This window comes from Colias philodice, chromosome 10, assembly GCF_061535455.1.
Source record: "Colias philodice isolate Cphi_HAF_F1 chromosome 10, ilColPhil1 Martin Lab GWU primary, whole genome shotgun sequence".
Taxonomy (NCBI): domain Eukaryota; kingdom Metazoa; phylum Arthropoda; class Insecta; order Lepidoptera; family Pieridae; genus Colias; species Colias philodice.
This window is the reverse complement of record NC_143095.1, coordinates 1,943,440-1,969,325: the sequence shown is the minus strand read 5'-3', so window position 1 is coordinate 1,969,325 and position 25,886 is coordinate 1,943,440. Positions and strand designations below refer to the sequence as shown.

General features: G+C 33.1%; 2 protein-coding genes across 2 annotated transcripts in view; one reads left to right on the top strand and one right to left on the bottom strand.

The window, feature by feature from the left end:
* The window catches only part of LOC149485034 (uncharacterized), a 234,126-nt gene that overhangs the window by 207,085 nt on the left and 1,155 nt on the right, over nt 1-25,886 (top strand). The window lies entirely within an intron of this gene.
* Nucleotides 1,103-25,291, bottom strand: LOC149485035 (corticotropin-releasing hormone-binding protein). Its single transcript, XM_089699585.1, has 7 exons — nt 24,916-25,291; nt 11,427-11,523; nt 10,268-10,428; nt 8,644-8,839; nt 6,934-7,112; nt 4,970-5,078; nt 1,103-1,720 (listed from the first exon to the last, which is right to left on the bottom strand). Exons 1-7 carry the CDS (start codon nt 24,982-24,984, stop codon nt 1,569-1,571), a joined length of 963 nt encoding a protein of 320 aa, XP_089555711.1. The 5' UTR covers nt 24,985-25,291; the 3' UTR covers nt 1,103-1,568.

The window sequence follows — 25,886 nt, the reverse complement described above, 5'->3', positions numbered from 1 at the left end:
TTATTAGGTTAGTTTTAATGATTTGCTTTAAATATTTAATTACTTATTCTGAAATAAATAACTCAATAAATTTTAATCAACCGCTATTTGTTTTATTTTAGATATAGTCGCCTATAAACAATGTGATGTATAAAAAGCTGTTTGGGAGAGCAGAAAGCTTACCATAGGAATCTTCACCCTTCCCTGTTTATTCTCTTCCCGTCGTCCAAGCTGTCTAAATAAAGGTAACAATTCCGAGATCCGTTTACTCTTTTTAAATAATAATAATTAAGTTAATAATCAAGTTAGAACAAATCCTAAGCTCGTACCTACTAATTAAATTTAAAACCATACAGAATCGTAAAAAAAGACGTGTGGCACTCGGGGACTACCGCGGTAAAGCTATTCCATAGCATACTTCAAGCCACACCGACGGGCACGGAGGTGTGTGAGTGGGGAGCGTGAGTATTTTCTTTACGGAATTTCTGGATTCGGTCCCCGCGCTCAAGGCCCGCGATAGAAGCTATGCAATAGCTTATTAAAAAAAATAATTAATGGGAAATATGAATGGATCTATGGAATGGATCTACATTATATTTCCCAGTACGCAACAGGATATATCTCTTTTTAAGAGTTACCTACTTATTAACGTGTTGGCAAATAATATTATATTACGTATAGTTAAAAATAGCCTAACTAAGCAGTAAGAAAAGCTCCATAGTGTTTGCTTCGTTGTAGGTAGGTATGTAAGTAAAATAGAAAGGAAATTGCTTTCTCAGCATTGGACAAAGACCCTCAATGTCAAGATAATATCTTACCCATTTATTTAAGCGATTAGTGACGCTGATGTGAAATGCAAGAGTATAATATTACAATTAGACATTTTTTTAAATTGGGCAAAGTATTTTATAACTTAATTTTATTTCTATACTAGCGGTCCGCCCCGGCTTCGCCCGTGGTACTTATGAAAAATAGATGTTGGCCGATTCTCAGACTTACCCGATATGCACAGAAAATTTCATGAGAATCGGTCCACCCGTTTCGGAGGAGTATGCAGACTAACATTGTGACACGAGAATTTTATATATAAGATTTTACAGGGCAGGTAAAATAAAACACATAATTTTCGATGAGTTACTTTTATTGGGACTTTGGGAAGGAAATCTCTTAACACCTTTGACTAGAATAAATGGTTTTACTACTTACATACTTATTACATTTCTACGTTCACAATAAATATTCTCAAGCCATTTTTACAAACGATTGGTGTAAGAATACTTTAATAGTTATTCAAAGGAAGATTTTCATGGAATTTAGATTTAACCGTATTGCATCGATACATGCTGTGTTCAGGTAGATAAGCCTATTCACTACATTTGAACAAATACATAATGTCTAAGCCTTCATACCGCGTAGAATTCTTTGTAAAACTCGGTGGAGAAACACGAATGAAACTTTCCACGACGCACATTTCTTGTGGCTTAAAATTGTAAAACAAGTTGGCTTAAAATTGTACTTGTTTTACAAAATAATGTTACAACAGATTGTAAAAGTTTTTGAGGGAATCACTAGACGGGTTTATATATTATTTAAACGTCGTTTAAGCCACAGATTAGATCGGCGTGTTCTATGTGCTCCATGGGGAGAGGCGAGAAGGCGAGGGTCACAGAGTTTTGGAAGCGGCCACTGGAGACCAGCCGCACTACCGTGTCTTCGCAGGCTATGGATACGAGGCGGCGGGCTGGAAACACAGATAATTTGGTCAATTTATTATTAAGTATAGCAATTTGATACCTATTAGCGTTATCATTTATTTATGTTGGTAAACATTTACGAATTCTGTTTAGACCTTAAACAAGAGAGAGGTAGCAGATGTACAGAAAATAAGCCAGTTGATAATTATTTCCGTTTTCGACTTCTATTATTTTTAGCATTAGACATGAAAATATTACCATCCTTGTTGTTTTTTTTTAAATATACCTATGCGTAATAAATGAATAGTACATTTACCTTTTATACCTACTCATTATTGTAATTAAATATACCTAGTTTTAGCTCTACCTACATTCTAACAAGGAAACGCTATTGAAAGTCCACAAATAATAAGAGTCATAAGTCCTTGGGAATACGAAAGTCAACAGTCAATGCAAAGAAGTAGTAAGTAGTAGAGTATGCAGACTCGTATTTGCATTCATACTTTTAAAAGTATTTTCTGATCGTAAATTCTACTTCTAATTTCCGTTGATATGTTTCCATAACGTTATAAAAAGTGTACTTATTATTTAGTAGATAAATTGCACTTGTTAGGTAACTCCCTTTTGCCTTTTAACTCTTTCCAATTACATCAATACACCATTTATTTTTAGATATAATTAAATTATACCAATTCATTCTTAACAATAATTTAAGAGATTGAAAGAAAGTGTGAATAAAATGAAAGAAATATCAAAATTGATATTAATATGATGTCTCTATAAATTTTATGGGTCAAACGTACCTATTGGTGAAGTTAAAATAGATTTCAACGAAGGTTTAATGAAAAAATAAAACGGAATAATTCCCGCTCTGGTTTATACGTTAAGTGTAATGCTGCAGAGATAGTAAAGAATAAAGTTATCTTTAAACAAGTCAATAACTGCGTTAAAAACAACCGACTTCAAACTTGCACTTGCAACATTTACAAATACAGACAAAAATGCTCATAAAATAAAAACTACTGGGCCTATCCGAATAAAATTTTTATGGGACCAATTCGACACCATCCCGCATCGAACAAAAAAAGAATCACGTAAATCGGTTCAGAAACCACGGAGTAATAGGTGTACATACATAAAAAAAAAACATACCGGCCGAATTGATAACCTCCTCCTTTTTTTTGAAGTCGGTTAAAAAATGATAAACCATTTAAGACACTTGATGATAAAAATGTTTCCGTTGGCAAAAGGAAAATGATGACGTCATCTCAACGTCTATAGACTGACAATAATTGGATTTTAAGTGCACCTTGTAACAGACGGCCATTATCGACTTTTTATTTATTTTGTACAAACAGCTTTTATGCTAAAAATAGAAATCTTTTTTTTTTACTTAGAGATCGCGTTGATTTGTGACATGTGTAGAGATTTCAAAATCTGTATTAATAATAATTTTTAAATAAAAAGCTCGAAACTAAGTTGTAGTTCAATATGAAATTAGTTTTAACACAAAAATAGTTGAAGGGACTTTGGTTTAATATATAACAAGTAGATGGTGCTATATAAATTGAATAAAAGCTAGATTAACTGATAATACTTATACATTTTTCAAAAGTAAAAAGCTAGCTTATAATTATGTATTTTTCAGTTAGAATAATATGCAGATTTATCAAAAATTCATTTTTTGCGCTCAACTAGTCTTGAAGCCCTGACAAAATTGTAAACTTTGACCCCTGCTCCATTTACAAAAATCTTCCATGGAACATTTCTCAAAGTCAGCTTTCAACAATGACGTCATACCTATAAATCAATTGCACATTACATATTTACGAAACAATCATTTTTCTGTTCCGCGTGTTACAGAAACAAAACAATACACAATTTGAACAATATATTACTTTAGCATTTGTCAAACACAATTTGTAACATTTTGTTGTGCAATCAAACTCTTTGAACAATAAGGGCGTATGATTGATTGTATGGAATTGAATGACCATTATAAATTAGTATACGAGGCCTGAAAGAAAATTCTAATAAGACCATGATTGCATTTATATTATAGAGCATGTAAGTATAATATTTATTATGGTTAAGGCGTAACTCTCGAACCAAAGCTTTTTATTTGTTTTTGGTAAAGGCAAATTAGTAATCAAAAAACGACTATAAAAAGGACAATATTTTATTTAAAAGGCGCTATTCTTTAGTGACCATGAAATATGTTTATTTGAAATCGTCCCAAAATTAATAAAAAATCAGCCAAACAAAAGGAAATTTCCAAAAGAAGTTTCTAATACAAGTTTTAAATAGGAAAAAAAAACTGTTCCCATTTCGCAAACACATTATAAATGCAAGTTGAAAAGCCATTTATTTTTCTGCAGATCATTCATCAATCAATCCTTCGAGATCAGACGCCAACTGTCAATCTATGCTATTTCAGACCCACCATTTACTATTCAGTATGGCTTCAGTAGAGTCATGATATTTGCATATATTTTTTACATGTCTATAATTATAGCTGATGATAACATACAGTCATATGTACAGTTTTTAACGTTTATTAATTTTCAATCAATGTGTCTGTTTATTCCGATAAAACCTTAAATTGGCTTAATTGGTCAACGGGAACTTCTGTTTATAATGAAAATTGGTACATTATTGATCGGGTAGATAATCAATATTATAGTATTTAATCAATTCTGGAAAAGTGTTGAAATTTCAATGTTCTTATTAAAACTAAACGTGGAAAACAATATTATAACCTAAACCAACCAGTTTTTGTTTTATGAAAAAATCTGCCCACGCAACAAAGTAAGACTTATACCTACGTGAAAAACGTGTCAAACCGTTCTGTAAATTTATGTCAAAGATCTAGTTATGATTCCTAGAACTATTAGCGTACATTAGCAATGGCAGCTTCTAGGAAAAAATACTGCTGCATCATTGTGATATCTATGAAAGTTTTCGTACGTAATTCTAATGTCTTATGGAGTTATACAATGTTTTTAGGGTGCTTCATAATAATATTATAAAAATTTTCTTAATAAAATTCAACATAATATTAATGGAAATGAAATAATAATGCCCAAAGAATATATTTATTTCAAATATCATAAAAATAAGATATAGTAATGCATAAGACTAATGACCATTTGTCAAAAGCCGACCATTGACCATCGCAATCCCACAAATGACTTAACACATGCTGCACAACAATGCAAACTATAGCTTAAATTCTAACCTACACTTAAACCTAAGCAAATGTACATTTGGCTTATAGTACTATTTATTAGCTTTACCTTCATTAGAGTCCAGTCCACACACGCTGTCGAAAACCTCCATGCTAGTATGGTCGAGCCCGCTCGCACCGCCTATCTCCACGAAGTCATGTAATCCCCGCTTTGTGCACTAACAGGCCGAAATACCCTCTAATTAATCCTTAGGTACGTATTTTTAATATAACAAAAGAATGTAAATATAGAATTCGGAACAAAAGAATTTCGCATGCGAGAGGGGATATTTTTTACACTCATTTTAGAAGCTTATGATTTCTTTGACATATATTTTACTAGCTTACTGCCCGCGGCTTCGCCCGCTTTGTCGAAAACCTAATAAATTATATACTAAAACCTTCCTCTTGAATCACTCTATCTATTAAAAATAAACCGCATCAAAATGCGTAGCGTAGTTTTAAAGATTTAAGCATACATAGGGACAGCGAAAGCGACTTTGTTTTATACTATGTAGTGATGTTTCGTTAAAACAATTGCTCAGAATTCAAATTGAACAAAATACCTGAAGATTGCATATATTATGAGCTGATTATTGTAAAATAATCAATTTTTTTACACACAATAATATGACTGAATAACTCGACTCATTGATCATAGAAACTCTTGAACTAGATCATTCGAAACTTTATACAATGTGTCCTTATAATCAATACCAAGTACCTTTGTTATAGTTAACTGTATACTATCACACCTTATTTCATAATAAAAAAGGAAAGGACTCTAAGCATACTGAATATCTTAATTGTATTGAAATCAGTGAAAACGTTAAGATACGATGTAGAAATTCACCTTACAAAGGTACAATACAAACGCTAAAGTCGTGTTTCCTACCACTAAATAATGTAATAATGTAAGTAGTAAAATGGGATTAACTTGTTCTCTTACATTTTATGAATTAATAAATTATCCATCACTTTATTAATTATTTTCATCAAACGGTTCATTACATTACCGGGTTTATCTTTTAAGACAAAAATAAAAGTCCATTGACCATTTCATACAAAATACGAATATAAATTATAATTCTAGTAGAAAAAGCTTTCCAAATCAGTGGTCTGTATAATACAGGGATTGAAACGTGTTCCTCAAAGAAATATGTGAATGAATGTTGGAGTTTGCGTTCAAATTAATTAAAATTTTAAATACAAAGGAGAGAAAAATGATCAAATCGATTACATACACACTCAATAGAGTTATTGTGCATGAATCTTTTATAAAGCTTCTTCGTGTATATGTTTAAAATGTAATTACTATAACAGATTAATAATCTCTATATAGATTTCTTAAAACGGAAAATGAATTAAAGATACAATGTGGTGACAACATTTTTCAATGAATTTAGAAGCACTATTCAATTGTTAGGATGGCGAACCGAATATATAAGATCAAAGGTTAAAAATATTAACATTCTTTGTACGTTGAAGTTGGTTATTGCAAAAAATGTTGTGTGGTTTTATGCAACCACGGTAAAAGTGAAACTGTTCGAACGGTTCCGAACACTACTTTGTGTAGTGCATGTCGCGTGACTGTCTGTGACGCGATACACGCGACATGCGCTACACAGACCAAAAAGTTTGAGTAATAAAGTAATAGAGTAAGTTTCACTTTAAAATTAAAATAATACTTAAACCTTTTTTTATATATTCCTATATTACCTACATAGGAACACGATAAAAGCGATACGTAAGTATTATTATTAAACAATATTCACTCATTTTTGCATGCATACATTACATGCACAGTTATCATAATTTTTTACTTAAAATCTGATTGCAATTATTTTTTTATAATAAAACCATAATATTTCAGACTGCCACGAACCTTATGATATTATAACTATAGACTCTACTACTATTCATCGCACCGGAAGTAATTTCTCCCCAACAATAAAATGATTGACCGACCCCTATTACCTAAAGAAGGAAAGTAAATCCATTACTTATCATACAAAGACATAAAGACCCACTCACTCGATGTAAAGTCCCCGTCTCCACATACAATAAAGTCCCACGCTTCACAGTCTGGCCGACGTTGAGGTCCAGAACTCGTACCGTCGCGGGAGATATGGCAATGAGCGAACAGTTGCCGGTCTCCCCGTGGTTCCGTAGCGTATACACGCCCTCCGAGCCGAAGAGCATTAGATTACAGGCTAGAATAAATCATTATGTGTGTTACTTGTATTGACAGAATGAGCTATAAAAAAGATGTAGACCTTGATGTAGACTAACAGTGCGCCACATCTAAACTTGATCAATAAAATATAAAAAACGTAGTAACTATAATATTTCAGGTTTTGTATTGACTGCACAAACAATAAATATGCTTAATCGAACGTTATCTAGCAAACTAAGCAAAAGCTTCATGGTGAAAACTAGGCAAGTATGTTAAATTATCGAGCATATATATGCTCGAAGTTATACACAAATATATATTCCAATTATGTGTTAATAAAACGAACATTTTGAGTTGCGATTTCCACACAATCGATTACTTACCATTTACCATTACTACTAACCGAACTATTACTTTAATTAGGTGGTGGTCCAGCTATTTTACCGATAAATTCTATTTGCAATTCAATTAGGGTTTGGCAAACTCATATTAGTTAATAATTTAATTAAATATTCTGCTGCATATAAATTCATTGATTAATACTCAATTGAATGATCCATAACGTTCATATTATGCATCCTTTCTAAAAGTTACTTTGATTGCAATTTTACAAGCTTAATCATAAATTGTTGTAATGACAATAAACTAACAATGCTGTAGAAATTAACAAGAAACCGTGTTAAAATAAAACAAGTGGAAATCTATTACATTTAATTTGATTTGCGCGACAAACAGAATCCCAATTGTTCTCTATAATTCGATATCTAGTTACACAGAAATAATTAAGAAACAAAATCACCGTGTTGGAAAGCAATTCGTAATACAATGTAACTTAATATACCTCCATACTGTTTATATAAGACAATGGACAATCTATTACAGTTACTTGGATTGTGAACCATTTTTCACGATCAATTACATCTATTTATAAATAGTCCTGTTTCTAATTTACTCGGATTCATTTCAATTTACTCGGATTCATTTCTATTTACTTGGATTCATTTCAATTTACTTGGATTCATTTACAATGTACACTGTTGTTTTTACGTTTAATTTAGACAGTGTCGTAGCAATCGTTAAAGAAGGCATTAAAACGATGGATAACGTGGTTTGGGAAACAAATTGCATTTGAAATTCGTTACAATTACAGAAACAAAGGTCAAATTGAAGAGTTTGAACTTATTGTTACAATAAAATCACGACACAAATTAATAAGTAATAACAAAAAGCTTTTTAGTTATTACCTCAAATTCATTTACCTATAAGAAATATAATTAAAGATTACAATTCATTCAGCTATAAAATAACTTTAACTTATAAGATTTTTGTTTTTTTTTTCGTATTGTATATTTTTAATGTCTAAACCTGTTAATATTAATAATAAGTATATGACTTTAATGCTCACGCGAAAAAAATAAAAATAAAAATGCCAATAACGTCACATTATAGGAGTATAAAATTCACATCTCTTCCAAAAAAGTTAACACCATGACAGGACAAGGGTCTCATTTAATAAACGTAGGTATCCCAAAATTATTTAACATTAAACTAATTACAAGTTGACTCACGTCTGCCATTCTTGATGTGACGTATTGTGACAGCAAAGCCCTTTCCCCTGGCTGGTACTCTGTACTGTATCAGGGCTGCGTTCTGTCGAGATATCAGCTTTCGCTGTGGCCTTCTGTCGCAGGACTCAACGACTCTGTCGTCGTCCCACGCGTCAGCGGGCCAGACTTGACCGTTTAACTCCCAGCCATCTATCCACTAGAAATTATTAGATTTATATAATTTGTGTTACAAGTTCCGGATATGTTCTGGTATTATATGTAAGTTAAGATGACTATGTTTGAGTAAACAGAAATAATATTATTTAGTAGCTTATGAGGTATATTATCAGCGAATGGTTAAACTGACGTCTGACCCAAGGTCAGTAAAAACATATTTAATTAAATTTTTTTATTAAAATTTGGACGCACAAAATGACAAAAATGCCGGCTCTATTGATGTAGAGCCGAGGCTAATTTCTCAAAATATAATTTAAATGTAATTTAATTTTTATATCTATAAATATTTCATAAAATTACTGCATATTGCCGTATTTGTAGCGATTATTACTTTTATCCAACTACTATTTGTTGATTAACTATTATTTGTTGATTAAGTAACGTACAACAGCATATTTATTACATTAAATACACTTTTACTCCAGTCAGTCAAAGCAGGCTTTATTTCTAACAATATAATTGTTCCGCACATTGAATACAATAGGAAAAAAGTTATGTGTTTATTTACGGAACTGCGGGCGCCAAAAATCGTCCATTAGTAATATTACAATATTGCGGAAACAGAGAGCTTCACAATTCAATATTGCATTGTGTCTGTGTTGATTTGTTCATATTATGAAACAATATGGATATATGAATGAAAATCTAGTGTGATTTTTTCAGATTTTTTATTTATGTTATCTATCTGTGGCGAAAGAAATGACGTTAAAACTGGTAAACACGATTATGTAGCAAAGGTTATCAGATTATGCCTGCTCGTGCGGAGGCATGATACCTTTAGTTGAGAAAAACACCATACTCTTTATTTTTATATACTGACTTTGTAAATCATGAAATATGTTGTTCACACACAAAAGCATGTAATTGTTTAACAAAGAACAATACACTAAAACATATCCTGTACTAATTTTACCATTACTGTTTGATAAAATTTACAACTAGGTACAGCAAATTCTTATCATGTTAATATCTTGGCAACTTGTACAAATACAGTTAACAGTACTTTACGTATGAAAGTTTACTAATGTAGGTAATCTTCGTAAATTTCAATGTCTATATAATTAATTGTATTTTCTATATTCGTAATCTTCGGTACATTTCGATGCATCTATACACAGCAATATATTACGTTCATACAGTTAGCAGTAAGTAAGTTTGAATGTTAATGTAATCTTCGTAAATTTCAATATTTATGTAGTTTGTGCTATATTCGAAATCCTAGTACATTTCAATGCATCAATAACTCTATACGTGATTTCAATGACTAGGTACTTGCTTTACTCGTAATATTATTTCTATGCATTTAAAATCAATACATGATTTCAAATTTCAATGTGTAGGTGTAGGTCCTATACTCGTAATTTAGTACATTTCGTTACATCTATAATCCTATAAAAACATAACTCACAGCCACAAGTCCGCCATTGTCGCAAGGCACGTCGAGGTAGTTGAAAGTGACCTGGATTCGCTTATCTGGCTCAGCTATCATGTAGATACCACACACCACCGGCTCGTCGGAGGGCGACTTGAAGAACAGCTCCCCTTCTTCTGATGTAACCATGAAGCAATCTATACAAAATGGTGTTTTAGTTTTCAGCTGTGATTTAAAGAAACGTGCGATAAAATTGATCTATCGTTATGAAACTATTCAATACATATGTGGGTACAAATGTGTTTAATGTAATGATGCTATTTGGGTAATATTTTTTTCAATATTTTATGGAACGTTGCTAGTTTTTAGTTGGCTTTATTTGTGCTACTGAAGTTTCATGGTATTTTTATATTGAAATAGCGCTCAAAAGTGCGTAAAACTAGTAGATTTATATGTCATAAAAAATACGATGTAGATATTATTATAATCTTATTAATTTAAATTAGCTAACAGTTCGTTATAACTACGCTTTATAATTTTTAAAATAACCAATAATAATATTAGCATAGCGAAAAATTAAGGTTTAAGATTACGATATTACTAAGCAAGCATATTAACATTAACTTGAACATGATTCTGGATCATATTCAGACTCGTATAATTTCTGTTTCAGGTATAATGTTTCGTGAATTATCTCTGAAAAATGTATGAGCAATTACATTATGTGTTACGTTCTAACCTCACGTTAGTACTAACATATATTTAGGCAATACGGTCATACGGTTTGGGTGGGATGAACTTAAAATGGCTCCATCCCGCAACCATTTTCCATAGGCAATGTGTAGGTATAATATATTATGTTATGTATAGCGATTTCTTTAACGGTGTCGTTTAATAATTCTATAAATATATGTAGAGGAAACAAATAATAGATATTATTAAGTTTCAATTAGTTTCCATTGTCTGTATATTATATCGATATTTGTAATAAATACAAATTATAATCATGACACAGATTTAACGAAGTTAAAAATATTATAAACGAAATAAAATAATTATTGATATATAGGAACACATAGTTTCAACTTTGCTCAGTTTTTCCAACACCCTCGTCTATCTCCCGTCAAACTTAACTCTATCATTTTAATATATTATACAATAAAAGGTATTTCTTTAATATTTAATAACAACTAACCTTCATTTGGATCTATGACGCGATGTGTCAGTACAGGCATACGCCGTACTCTCGAGAACCACGATAAAGGCGCATCCCTCGACGCGTACCGTAATCCCTGTACAATATTACATGAGTACAAATAATATAATACTACTATACTAGTTAAACTACAGTATAATTAATATAATACTAGTAGAAAGCTGTGTTGTTGTTGGGGGTCGAATGCTTCCGCGTCCGTAGGTATAACCGAGCGACACCCTACACGTGACCCCCGGGTGGTGCTAAACGGGAGCAACGCCGAGCAACAGGCGGCGGTGAAATAACCTGTCTCCTATAAAAGGATGGCTATGGGGGCCATGAGGAACTAAATAGCCTCAAAACAACCCAACGTAGAAGGCAACGGGAAACCACTACGATTATCCTCCCAAGAAAACTCCATCCATTCAGATAAAAAAAATAAACATGAAAAGTACAATTAAAAATATAGCGATGTCGAGTGCCCCGGTTGACCACCGGCGCCCAACGATTTCCGGGTCTTTGGGTGTGAAATATGCGACCGATGACTCCTCAGGAGTGGATCATCAGGCTCCTGTGGTAGTAAATGCTACTGAGATAAAAGAAAAAAATATTGCTACGTAAACAGCACAAAATTGCATGCTGGAATGTAAGAGGATTATTAAAACCGGGTAAACTCTCGATTATAGAAAATGAAATGGCCAATTACAACATTTCTGTACTAGGTCTCAGCGAGACTCACTTGAAAGGAAGTGGCCACTTCAAAACTGCAGCGAACACAGTATACTTCTCGGGACATGAGTCTGATAGTAAAAATGGTGTAGCTCTTCTAATTCCAAGCAAATTATCAGCTTTTGTCACCGCATATAATCCAGTATCAGATAGAATAATTACTATTAGAATTAATTGCAAACCAATACCGCTTAACATCGTCCAGGTCTATGCACCAACTGCACAGTCTTCCGAAGTGGATATTGAAATATTTTACAATACACTACAATCCACCATAAACAATATTTCTAACAGAGAGCTTCTCATCGTACAAGGTGATTGGAACGCCAAGATCGGCAACACATCTAATGACGATCACATAAGACACATTGTGGGTAAATTCGGGCTTGGCACTAGAAATGAGCGTGGCAGTAAACTGATAGATTTCTGTATAGAGAATAATCTGACAATAACCAATTCTTGTTTCCAGCATCATAACAGGAGACTTTATACGTGGATATCCCCAGGTGACCGTTTTAGAAATCAAATTGACTATATCACAATCCGCCACAGATGGCGATCGTCAATAACTAATGCAAGAACGTTCCCAGGTGCGGATTGTGGCAGCGATCATCAATTGCTAGCTGTGGACATCCGCACACGCATGAAATGCCCAAAGTTAAAGAGAAAAACAACACAATCCAACATCATGGACTCGGTTACCTTTCAATCTCAAATAGAGGATAAATTGCTGAAACAGAATTTTCAATCATATCAAACATCTGAAGTTTTATGGCGACACCTAAAACAATGTATTACAGAAACCATCAAAGAACTCAGTCTAAAACCGCGCATCTACAAGAAGGACTGGATATCAGAGAAAACATGGGACGTTATTAAGGAACGGAAGGAATTAAAGAGTAATGGAATAAATGACCAATCAAGACAAAGATATTCAGAGCTGAATCGCAAAATACAATTTATGTGTCGTAAGGACAAAAACCAATATTTTGAAGAGTTGTGCACAGAAGTAGAACTACATGCAAATAAATATCAAACAGCAGATCTTTTTAAGAAAATCAAACAAATAACGCGTAATTTCAAACCAACTTCCTGGATAATTGACGACAAGGATGGTAACCCAATACACGACATTGGAAAAGCGGCCGAACGTTGGAGAGAGTATTGTGCTGACCTATATGACGACCAGTCGTCTTCACCTCTAACTCCCATGCTTGACATAAGCGAACGTGAGCCAGATATTCTCCGCTCAGAGGTAGAAGATGCTATTTCTAAACTCAAAAGGAATAAATCACCTGGATCAGACAATATTGCGGCGGAGACATTGAAATGTTTGGGTAATCGTGGAATATCCATAATACATAAAATCTGTAATGTTGTCTGGGGCACTTTTGATTGGCCTCTGGATTGGACACACTCATTAATACTTCCACTTCACAAGAAGGGATCGGTACGGGACTGTTACAACTATAGAACCATTGCCTTAATATCTCACGCAAGTAAAATTATGCTTAATATTATAAATAACCGTCTTAAAGCATTTCTAGATAGAGAAATACCACAAGAACAGTCGGGTTTTGTAAAGGGCAAGGGTACACGGGAACAAATAGTTAACGTTCGACAGATAATAGAGAAAACATACGAGTATAACACCCCCGTAGTAATATGCTTCGTCGACTACCATAAGGCGTTTGACTGCGTAAAGTGGGTTAAATTGTGGGAGGTTTTAGTCGAAATTGGTGTTCCCCATCACTTAGTACTATTAATAAAAAGTTTATATGAATCCAATTATGGCACGGTTAAGCTAGGCAATGCTATTTCAAACAGCTTCAAATTTCATAAAGGCGTGCGTCAGGGATGCGTGATTTCACCGATACTCTTTAACATATATGGAGAACTCATAATGCGTAAGACTCTAGAAGGCTGGCAAGGCGGGATTAAGCTAGGCGGTAATAAAATTTCAAACCTAAGATATGCAGACGATACCACACTCTTTGCATCTTCCGAAACCGAAATGGTTGAGTTGTTAACTCGCCTAGAACAAGTCAGCAGAGAATATGGTTTAATTGTTAACAAGAGTAAAACTAAAATCATGATTGTCGACCGTCAATGCTGTCTTAACTCAAGAGACTTACTCAAAAACTATGAAATAGTGGAACAGTTTAGATATCTAGGTTCCATTATAAATAACACTAACAACTGTGAAGCAGAAATAAGGCAGCGCATCGGCATGGCAAAATCGGCTATGACGCTACTTACTAAACTTTGGAAGGATAGGAACATAAGCAATCGGACAAAGATAAGAATCGTGCAGTCATTGGTTTTTTCCATATTCATATACGGAGCAGAGTCCTGGACGCTCAAAGCGATAGATAGAAATAGAATCGATGCCTTTGAGATGTGGTGTTGGCGCAAAATGTTGAGGATTCCGTGGACCGCTCATAGAACAAACATTTCAATATTGAACGAATTACATCTTACAAACCAGCCACGATTATCGACCATATGCCGACAGCGAATGTTGAAATACTTTGGGCATATTTCACGCCGGAATCCCGACAACCTAGAAAAATTAATTATTACTGGCAAGGTTGAAGGCAAGAGGTTACGAGGAAGGAGTCCCAAGCGGTGGTCTGACCAGATTTCGGAACACATGGACCTACCGATGAATATGGCGCTACATCTGGCCACAGACCGGACTCGATGGCGTCAATTAATTAACAACCCTGGTGGTAGGAGTCTCGATCCTCAGTAATGAGGGAACGACTAAAGAGAGAGTAGAAAGCTTTGTGCACAAAGTTCGTAATAATTAGGTGTTCATAGAACTGTCTTGGGTATGCTTAGAATAGTGTAATTACAGCAAGAAAATAATTATACTATGCATAGAATGTAATTTAATCCTTCTTTATAACAGAAGTTTTTGATCAAAATATAGTTAAAAAATATTGTACCAACATACGTTTTATATTTTATATATTAATTAATTATTTAAACACAAAAATATTCATAGGAATGTATGCGTGGCGATAAATGAACACTAAAAGTATGCGTCCTAGAAAAAATGTCCAACATACATGTATTGAACTTTATTTTACGTATTCGTGTTAAAAAAGTTCCTTTCATAATATATTTTTTTATAACACCCGTTCGTTTCCCGCGATCACATCTTTTTTTTGTTTAAATAACGTGGGAAACTTTACTTATACAAATGTTTCATTCGTTCATTCTTTCTTTAAACTTTTAGATTTTTAAACGTTTTTCAGTCTGTAAATATTATTCCCCTCTTTTATTATAAATAAAAAATACATAACGCCAACCTGATGTCCGGTGTAAAAGTGTAGTCTAGCCTTGTTTCTATTTTTGCAACAAAGTTGATTACGATCCTATCTGTTTTTTCGTGGAAGAGTAAAAATCCACCCACACCAGCTTTCACATTGGAAACACTCGAAGTACAAGGATGTGCTAACAATTATGTGCGTGATTATTAAATATTATAAAAAACATATTTAATTGAATGGATTTATTATTATTTTATTAAATGTAACCTAACCTTAACTTGACAAGGTTTGCGATTTTAATTAACATATCCTTGACCTAGGTATAAGACCTACTCCCCCCAACGGTCCAGGCCTTGTCGCGGCGGAGGGGCTCAGTAGCTCAGAGTTATGGCCCTCTGAGTGAAGCGAAATTGGACCAGCGAGGGGCTGAACGGCTGGTTTAGAGTCGGGGAGATTCGACCGGCCCGACGGCCAGGGCTAGGTGTGGCCCAGCGGCCGCTGTGTGCGGCGTGGGATGGCGGCCAGAGGTCGTGGCTTGGCGGACCCCGTGTCCACTAGGCAAAGGTGGCGCTGAACGGCAGTTGGGGTTGGAAAGCCTCGACTGACCCGACGGCAGAGGTCCTGTTTGTGGGCCAGAGAGGAGCCGGCTTTTATGCGGCGGTGGATGGCGGCCAGAGGTCGCGGCGCGCCGGGCTCGCTGGTTTAGCAAGCCACGCCGTGCAGCGGAGGGCGGGATCCCGACGCGTCATTGTGATGACGCGCGGAGACTCCTGCAGAGAGGTGTGGGGCTGCGGCCCTATAAAAGTGCGCCGGAGGGTCCCCCGACTTGTATTTCACACATCGGAGGACCTTCCGGCGTGCACCCTCCGGCCGGACGGTGATGGGGTCGGGGGTTCGGGGGAACGCGGATGATGGAGCGGGGAAAGATCCATTGTCTGCGCGTTGGTGGCGTAAGCCTTCGTTCCAGCAGCCGCCAGCGAGGGGGGTTCTAGTGGTGGGCCTGGAAACGGGCATCTGCTGGGCGGGACACGCGGTAGAGTCGTAACCGTTCCCGCAGTTCCGTCCAAAGCAGCGCGATGGAACAGAGTGGGGTTTTAGTCGGTAGAAATCCGACATAACCACGGCTCCATCCCCGGGAGCCGGGGGTATCTAAGAAGATTTCCCCACTATAAAAAAAAAAAAAAAAAAAAAAAAAGGTATAAGACCTACTTTGACAGGACAAATTTTATTTGAATATAATACTATATTTTTTGACATGTATTATAAATATGGACAAGTACATTTTGTAGAGTTAAGAATATTTTGGCTTTCGGAGTAAATTTGTTTCGGGTTCCGCTAAAGCATAATGTCCTCATTCTTATGTAAATGACTTCCTAGCACACAAAAAAATGACCTTTGAAGTGTATGCAGACTAAAAGTACTTTTAGAAAACAATTAAAAATAAGGAAATTTTATTCACAACAACAAAAGAAACTAAAAAAAACATAAATTATTACATGATTTACAAACGCAATCTAAAAAAGTAAATTTATTTAAAAAAGATAATTCTCAGCAGATATACTGCACAATATTGCGCAGCGCTGAATTTCAGTAGTCCTAACTTGTAGAGCTAGTCAATAAAATTTCATATTAATATTATGGTGTACTTAATCGTTTAGATATTATGTATAATATAAATAAGGATTATTTATATTAGGCATACGTGACAAGGTTTACATGGAACGTGTTAACTGATAACAATATTTACTTCTTCGTGTGTAAAAACAATTCTTTGAAACAGTAAAAATATTCGGATCTGGTTTTATATGACTGTCTACATCTATTAATCATGTAAGTCATAATATGAAACAAATTCGCTTCCCGCTGTCTGTCTGTCTCTCTGTCGTATGCTTAAAATTAGTCCTTATTATCTTTAAAACGTTTTTTTAATAAATAGAGTGATTCAAGAGAATTTTAGTAAACAATTTAATAAGTTTTAAACAGCACGGACGTAGCCACGGGCAGAAAGTTATTTCGATTATAGTTAAAATTATAAGAGGAAATATAACTCCCATTCTATCTCTAGTGGTTTGAACGTGATAATACAGCGAAGCGCGAACATTTGAAAGAAAATACCCTTTATGAATAGCCATAAAGAAACGACAATAAGCTTAAAATCTTTTACTACAGATAAAGAGCATTGTTGTCGCACGTGCTAATTTTTCAGATAGCGTAAGTATATTACAGCACTATCCGCCCGCGGTTTCGCCCGCTTTTTCAAAGATAAACCCGCATAGTTCCCGTTCCTGTGGGATTTCCGGAATAAAATTAGCGCATGTCTTATTCTAGATCTTCAACTACCTACATACCAAATTTCATTGTAATCGGAGTATTATTTGCGTGAAAGAGTTACAAACATCCATCCTCACAAACTTTCGCATTTATAATATTAGTAGGATGTTTGCTGGCACTAGTGGTAACAAACATGTTTTTGGTTAACATTTGTTTATTCTCGAAACACTTCTGTTAATGAAACCAGGATCTCGATTTGCGTACGTTTACGAGCAAACGAAATTTATCGCTTGAACGAATGTAAATAACGTTCTATGTATATAGTAATTAAAGATTTTATACTGAACTAGAGGTCCGCCCCGGCTTCGCCCGTGGTACCTACATATTTCGTGATAAAAGGTAGCCTATGTCCTTTCTCGGGTATCAAAATATCTCCATACCAAATTTCATGCAAATTGGTTCAGTAGTTTAGGCGTGATTGAGTAACAGACAGACAGACAGAGTTACTTTCGCATTTATAATATTAGTATTGATTGTGGAATGAGAATTACCAACTAAATATAGACATGAAAGTTTCTATGGAAATGTGTACATTTGTTGCTATATTGTAACCTCCTGAACCAATTTGATTGATAATATGTATATTTGGTTCGGAAATAAAGGAGCAAGATGGGAATAACTTCTTTTAAGTTATTCCAGTATTTTACTTCAATTGTTAATGTTATTATAACCGATCGGTAAATGTGGGTAGGTAAGTACATTATAATGTGGCTTTTTAAAAGGTGATTAGATATTTTAAGAACAAAGGTTTAAGATAAGGTGAAGTATGAATAAAAATAGATATAAATGGTCCCTCAAAGTTAAATCACAATAATGTGCGTGCTTTATCTTGCATCGAATTTAACGCTTAGATAATTAATCCCTGATAATTAAGCTCCAAATAGAAAAATCGCTGAAAATGGGTAATTATTATATCTACAAATAATTGCGAACAATAGAAAAAAAGCACACTGTACAGTGTACATTTTTTATATTATACTGACATAAATTTGTACAGGGTAATAGAAAAGAGCGCCTCATTCAATGAAAACTACTTTTTGAATCCTGTAATTGAAAAATTTGATCAGTGAAATAGTTGCCAAATGCACACACACGCCTGGTACACTGGACTTCAATTGTAAATGCTGTAAAATAATTAGTGTAAAAAAAGTAACGAGTAAAATATTTATAAAGCTTCATATTCCTCTCCTAGACTAATTTTCTATAAGGACATGATCAGCCTTCCATTTCCTTGCAGACGAGACTTTAATTAGTCTAGTTTTTCTAGTTTTTAATTAACCTCGAAACCAATCGACGAAGGTATGACGAAAAATAAAACTAATATAAATGCACTTTCAAAGAAAAAAACTATGAAGATTAATAACTGAAGAGATTGTTTGGTCGAGCTTATTTTTCTGACTTGACTAATTTGTTTGTATTGGATAGTCTACTAAGTAGACTAAGTATATACTACTAAGTATACAAGTCTTGTATTCCTTATTATAGAATGCCATAATATAATAATGCACTAAGGCCAATAGAAACAAATCCTTATTGTTGATTGCCATAATATAATAATGCACTAAGGCCAATAGAAACAAATCCTTATTATTGATTGCCATAATATAATAATGCACTAAGGCCAATAGAAACAAATCCTTATTATTGATTGCCATAATATAATAATGCACTAAGGCCAATAGAAACAAATCCTTATTATTGATTGCCATAATATAATAATGCACTAAGGCCAATAGAAACAAATCCTTATTATTGATTGCCATAATATAATAATGCACTAAGGCCAATAGAAACAAATCCTTATTATTGATTGCCATAATATAATAATGCACTAAGGCCAATAGAAACAAATCCTTATTATTGATTGCCATAATATAATAATGCACTATAAAGGCCAATAGAAACAAATCCTTATTATTGATTGCCATAATATAATAATGCACTAAGGCCAATAGAAACGAAGCATGATCGAAAAATTTTAATAAAAAAAGTCCGTTTGAGAGCAGATGCGTGGGTCAGTTAAATTAAAATCAGACATTATTGGATAAGTTTGATAGATCGGATCAGTTGTGGTTGGATAAATTTCTTGATCAAATATGGACATTTAAAAGTAAATTTCATATGTAACTTTTAGCTATGTAAGTACGACCTGTTACTAAAATGTGTTTTCAAATATAAATATTATATTTTATTTAGAGATCTGTTTATTTTCTACAAAAATTGTAAGTGTATTGTTGCTAGTATATGATACTATCATCAAAATCAATCCAGCGGTTTCATAAATTACTCGGAACACATCAATTAACCATAATTTTTAAAAATATTTTTACAAATGGACACTTCAAATGTATTCTTATCTAACCCCATGAAATTCTATCCTTCTTTTTATATAATTTCTTCGCATATCTAATTTTAATTAAGTTTACTAAGAAATGAGCTAATATCTTCCTTCATACTTAGCTTTACGTTGACGGATTTCATGAAATTATAATGAACGTAGCCGCTAGTTACTTTACCTCCTAATCCGTACTTTAAAATGTACATCTCACTTAAAAAGGAATTTATATGCGACATCAAATATTTTCACTTCTTACACCACCTGTTTACGATATTTTCGTATTCGGATTAGTGTATTTATTTTATATTTTTTTATCTATTCTGAGAACTTACCAAGTGTTTTAAGCATAAAAATAACAGTTTTATCAGTATTTTAAAGAATACTACATATTTATATAGACTTTAGTTCTATAGTGCTCCGAAATTCTGGTTTTAAAATGTTAAGCAGGAATAATATTAAACTTTTGCTAACGTGTTTAATTAAACTTTGGAACTTTCAAAAGTAGCGTGAACCAGCTTTCAATGTTGGCATATAATTAAATTATTAATAAGAGCCTCAGGGTTTGATTTTAGGTTATTATCCCTTAAAAAGCTTAAACTAATATACCTACGTCCTACACGATCAATGACGATTGGGGTATGCTGAGAACAAAGTAAGATTTCTAATGTAACATATAGGACAATAATAAATAAATATGTATTAAACTGTTACTGCTACAACTATTTCATAGCTTGCTATTGCTATTGTAATTTAATTAAAAGTCGAATGTCGATACATCATTCTTCTGATTTACTTATATTCAAATTTTTAAATCAAAACATGATTAACGGAAGATATAAGAACACAAAACAATGTTTTCGCTTTTTGTGTTTTCAGAAATATAATTATGTATAGGTTTTTTTTTATTTTTCTGAACAGGCTCTTAAAATAAGCGATATACGCGTTTTGCAAATATGGATCAACCAATCTAAATCTTCAGACATATCGAGGAGATAATAACATTTCGAAATAAATTCTCTAAAGTGTCATATAGAGGTGTAATGTGTGTAAACACATATTTTATTCCCTTTCACAAATACATAGTAGAATAAGTGCTAATATTTCAATATTCATTGCTATATAAAATACACGTCCTTATACAGTTATACACGTCATATAAAAAGCAATTCGCTACATACGATGATGTATGACGTCGCACTATTTGACATTTATGTAATAAATTGTGACTCGATATTTATTCAACTCTCATGGGAAGCCTATGTCCCTACACTGGGAACAAATATGACTAGTTGTGCTTTATGGTTTTACCCGCAGTTCTCCACTGCTATTGTTAAATTGATGATATAATATATGCATTCCTCGCTGGGCTATCTAAAACTGAAACATATTTTCTAATCAGACCCGTAGGTAATTCCTCATATTAGACAAACAAACACACTCTTCAGCTTTATAATATTAGAACAGATGGATGATGATGATTCACTCATGAATGCTCTGAAAAATGTATCGTAAACAGAAACACGAAGCGAAAAGTTCCTTCACCCTTTGCATTTGATATGCCGTGCATTGATAAAGGGAGCTTTCCGTGCGTGTAGTCTTTATCTATGTAAATTAATTGTATATATTATAATTTTAATCACTTGCATACAATAATAATCCATACTAATATTATAAATGCGAAAGTAACTCTGTCTGTCTGTCTGTTACTCAATCACGCCTTAACTACTGAACCAATTTGCATGAAATTTGGTATAGAGATGTTTTGATACCCGAGAAAGGACATAGGATAGGTTTTATCCCGGAAATCCTACGGGAACGGGTTTTTCTTTGAAAACGCGGGCGAAGCCAGGGCGGATCGCTAGTGATTGATAAGTGCTTTCGCGTTTATTCCTAATGCCTGAACTAATTTCACTGTTTGTTTTTTTTTAAATAAGCAATCCTAAAGTCTAGATTTAGAAGCTATAATATGTTATTTATTTATTTCTTATCTCTTTCACGTAAAGACAGTCATGATCGAATCTGTTTAAAATAATATACTTATGTATACACGGATAGATTATACTAGGTATAGTGTTTTACCATGTGGTTTAGTTTTTATTCGGCTAAGACACGAGTGAGTAGTAGTACAAATATGCAAGTTTATTCTGCAAAAAAGGATAGTTATTACTTATTAGAAACGTTTGGCCTTCAAATCTAGTTAGAGAACAAATGTACGATTCAACTCATTCGAGTGTTATTTTGATGACGCGTGATAACTTTAATAAAGTTGGTACTTAAGTTAAAAAGTGCGGTTATTTTCTTATCAGTAAAATACGATTGCATTTTGATCATACCAAAACTTTATTGGTATTCGAATCTCAAGTAACAGCTTCAAACTTAACAGATCGATTTTGATAACTAGCTTACCGCACGCGGCTTCGCCCGCTTTGTCTGAAACTTCCTCTTGAATCATTCTATTAAAAAACCGCATCAAAATCCTTTGCGTAGTTTTAAAGATTTAAGCGTACATAGGGACCATAATAGGGACAGAGAATGAGACTTTGTTTTATGCTATGTAGTGATATAAAATAATGTTATGTCAAGATCTACATATTCAAAGCGAAAAATAACACGTAGATTCTGTTCTTGTACGAAATACGTTTAGCAATGAATTAGTTTGTCCTCTGAAGTATTTCATACCGATTACAGCCGAATGAAATAACAGTATAATATTATATTAAGACAAGACTGCTATGTTAATTTGATATTATAACTACAGGCTTATTGTATTTAACATTTCTAAATTAAAATAACAATACAATTATGTCAATGAACTATGGCCTAAAATTATATCATGAACATCAGTAAGTTAATATTCACTTGTTAAGCCCATTTTATTAATTTTTACTTTTAATATTAAATTCAATTTCATTATGATACCACGAACGGAACTTCTAGGACTGTATGAAGAATTTGTTTTATAACCAATTATTGACAATGTATAAAGTGCTTTAAGATTATATAAAGAGATTGGATAAGCTTTAAAAGTTGATAACATATTATATCATCGTCAATCTTTGTTTGAAAGTTTAGCAGGCGAAGAAGCAACGTTTTATGAGTTTTTTAATTTAATATTAACCTCAGTTAACAAGCCTTGTAAACAAGAAAATATAAACCACATGAAAAGTGAAAAGTTAATTAACATTATATTGTTCAAGACTGTAACATTGTTATAATGAAAACATCTACACTAAAGCCTTTGGATATCAATATAAAAATAAACAAATCACATATTTAAATACGAAAGCATGTGTAAAAGAATGTATTCCTGTATATTCACTTCAATAATTATGACTTATTTTATACATTCATCCGTGTGTATTAAAATGTTTCCCGTTCGTTATAAAATATTTTTTATCGCAAGCCGTTTGTGAAAACTCGTATTTAAAAGGTGTTTTTCGACATTTCTAAGATATTAACGATTGATATTTCAAAGAGCTTTGATTGATTCCTCGTTAACGTATTTGAAGTTAAAAAGGGAAACGGTAAAATAAATATATTTTCTTCGAAAGTTATAATTGATACGACTCCAATAATGGGGGTAACATGTTGTAGAAAAGATTTATTTTTAATACAATATTAATAAAATCAATTAATAAATTGGTAATATTACCTGAATGTGTCTATTTATCGTATCAAATATATTCAAAGGGAAACCTTTAGAGAAATAGACAATTGTTAAACGTGTTTGAAGTCAACCTTTGAAATTTATGCTATTTACTCCGCCTTGCTTCCTTTACTCGGTGAGAAAATAGATTATTAAAGCTACCAATATAGTTGGACCTTTATAAATAACTAGCTATACCCCGCGGTTTTACCCGTATTACCATGCCTTCCTGGATAAATAGACCATACAATAGTGAACCAAATTTGCAAATCGGACCCGTAAATCCTGAGATTAGCGCGTTCAAACAAACATACTCTTCAGGTTTATAATATATATTATAGTCTATATGAAATTACAATTCCTTCGGTTATAATTATTGCTGTTCTTATTCTACCAAGAATAATATAAAGTTCATATCGAAATTGGAAAATCCATCATCATGCCTAAGTTAACCAATATAACACTTTTGGGACGGATAGACCCTTACCATCGTATATTTTATAACCTTTAATTAAAACCGACATTGTTAATTACATATAAATAATGAAGCATGCAATGTGTATCTAATATGGGTCAAGAGTAATTAAAAAGACCGTAAGAAAAACAAATTATGATATTTTTATGTACCTAGTTACAAATATAAAAGATATTTTTTGTACCTTCGCAACTTGGAGCAAATTTTCCGACCGTATTCACTCAGAAATATCATGAATAAAAATATCTACGGCAAGAAGGGCTTTATCTCACAGTGTTACTTTATTGTGATAAGCATTTAATTTTAGAGATTTGTTAAACCTACAAAGATATGACAAATACTTAATTGTAGTTATAAGATTAAACAAAGTTGCGTTTACAATTTTTATTTATTTAGTAACAATTATTTTTAATCGTTACAAGGAATATCTAATATATTTTTAAATTACAACTGAATTTTTATAAGTTCATTACATAGGCATACTTTATAAATGCAATGCTGTAAACTTTTTATCTAAAACTTAATTTTGTTAGAAAACGCAAAAAATTTATAATAAATTTCGCTTAAAATTTGTCTATACTGCAAATTATTATACAATATATTAATGATAATATGAATAATGAAGATATGATTCTCGATCTCGATACAAAAAGTAACAGTTCCAAAGAAACTTTGATAAAAAAAAAACTTACCGGCAAAAGCAGGCCACTAATACCATTGCACGCGAACACCAAACCAACGAGACAAAACACCGCTCTCATATCGAACTTTTTATATTCACTATGAAATTTTATTAATAAAACTTCCAAAACTTGAAGCAACTAGTGACGTCGGCGTCCCGCAAGTTGTGAATGGAGGCGGCTTTTCAGTACTCCCTTTATATGGCCGCAAATTCACTGCGCATCCTCCTATGCGCTTTACGTTTCCTTACTTATTTTTGTACTACACGGTCTATTCTGTTCATATTGTGAAAAATACTTCTATGAGTTAGTCAATTAAAATTAATAGCAAGAACTTATACAATTGGTAATGAACTAATTAATTATTTCAGGCACCAAATTGTGTTCAGTAGAGAACTTACTACGAGTAAAGGTACTTATATTTTATAAATTTTATTTAATATGTTTACGGATTTCATAACCATACTAGTGTGATTATCAAAACGAAGAAACATACTACTATAGTTGAGAAGAGATCTCAGTTTTATCACACATTGTTTGCTGAGTAAATATTTTGAGCGCAAACGTTTAATTTGTTTGGTAATTACGGGATTATTAAAACGCTTGGTGTGTGTATTATTTCATTCAAAATAATATGTTAAACGCGTTTATATGGACTTAGGTAAATAAATTATTGTGCTGATTCTTCTGTAGAAATTGCTTTCCGAACCGATGGTCAATTCTTATTCATCAGTATTTAGGCGTTGATTCTTCTATTTCAAAAGCACTTCGAAACGACTAAATAAATGTTTGAGTTTGAATTTGAAATTTATTTATTTCATTATCCTTCAAATTGTTTGTTCAATTTAATTTCTAGAGAACCAATTTTCATGATTCTATTAATGAAGCAGCCTCCTGTTCTAGCCAATTTTGAGGCAACTAACCGCCTGAAATAAGATCTCAAACGAAGGTAATTACTGCCTAGAAACAAGAACAAGCTAATT

Coding starts and splice junctions, on each gene's coding strand:
- LOC149485035 (XM_089699585.1), bottom strand. CDS start 24,984: ATGAGAGCGGTGTTTTGTCTCGTTGGTTTGGTGTTCGCGTGCAATGGT. Junction 11,524..24,915: donor TTAGTGGCCTGCTTTTGCCG/GTAAGTTTTTTT, acceptor AATATTGTACAG/GGATTACGGTACGCGTCGAG. Junction 8,840..10,267: donor ACAATGGCGGACTTGTGGCT/GTGAGTTATGTT, acceptor AATAATTTCTAG/TGGATAGATGGCTGGGAGTT.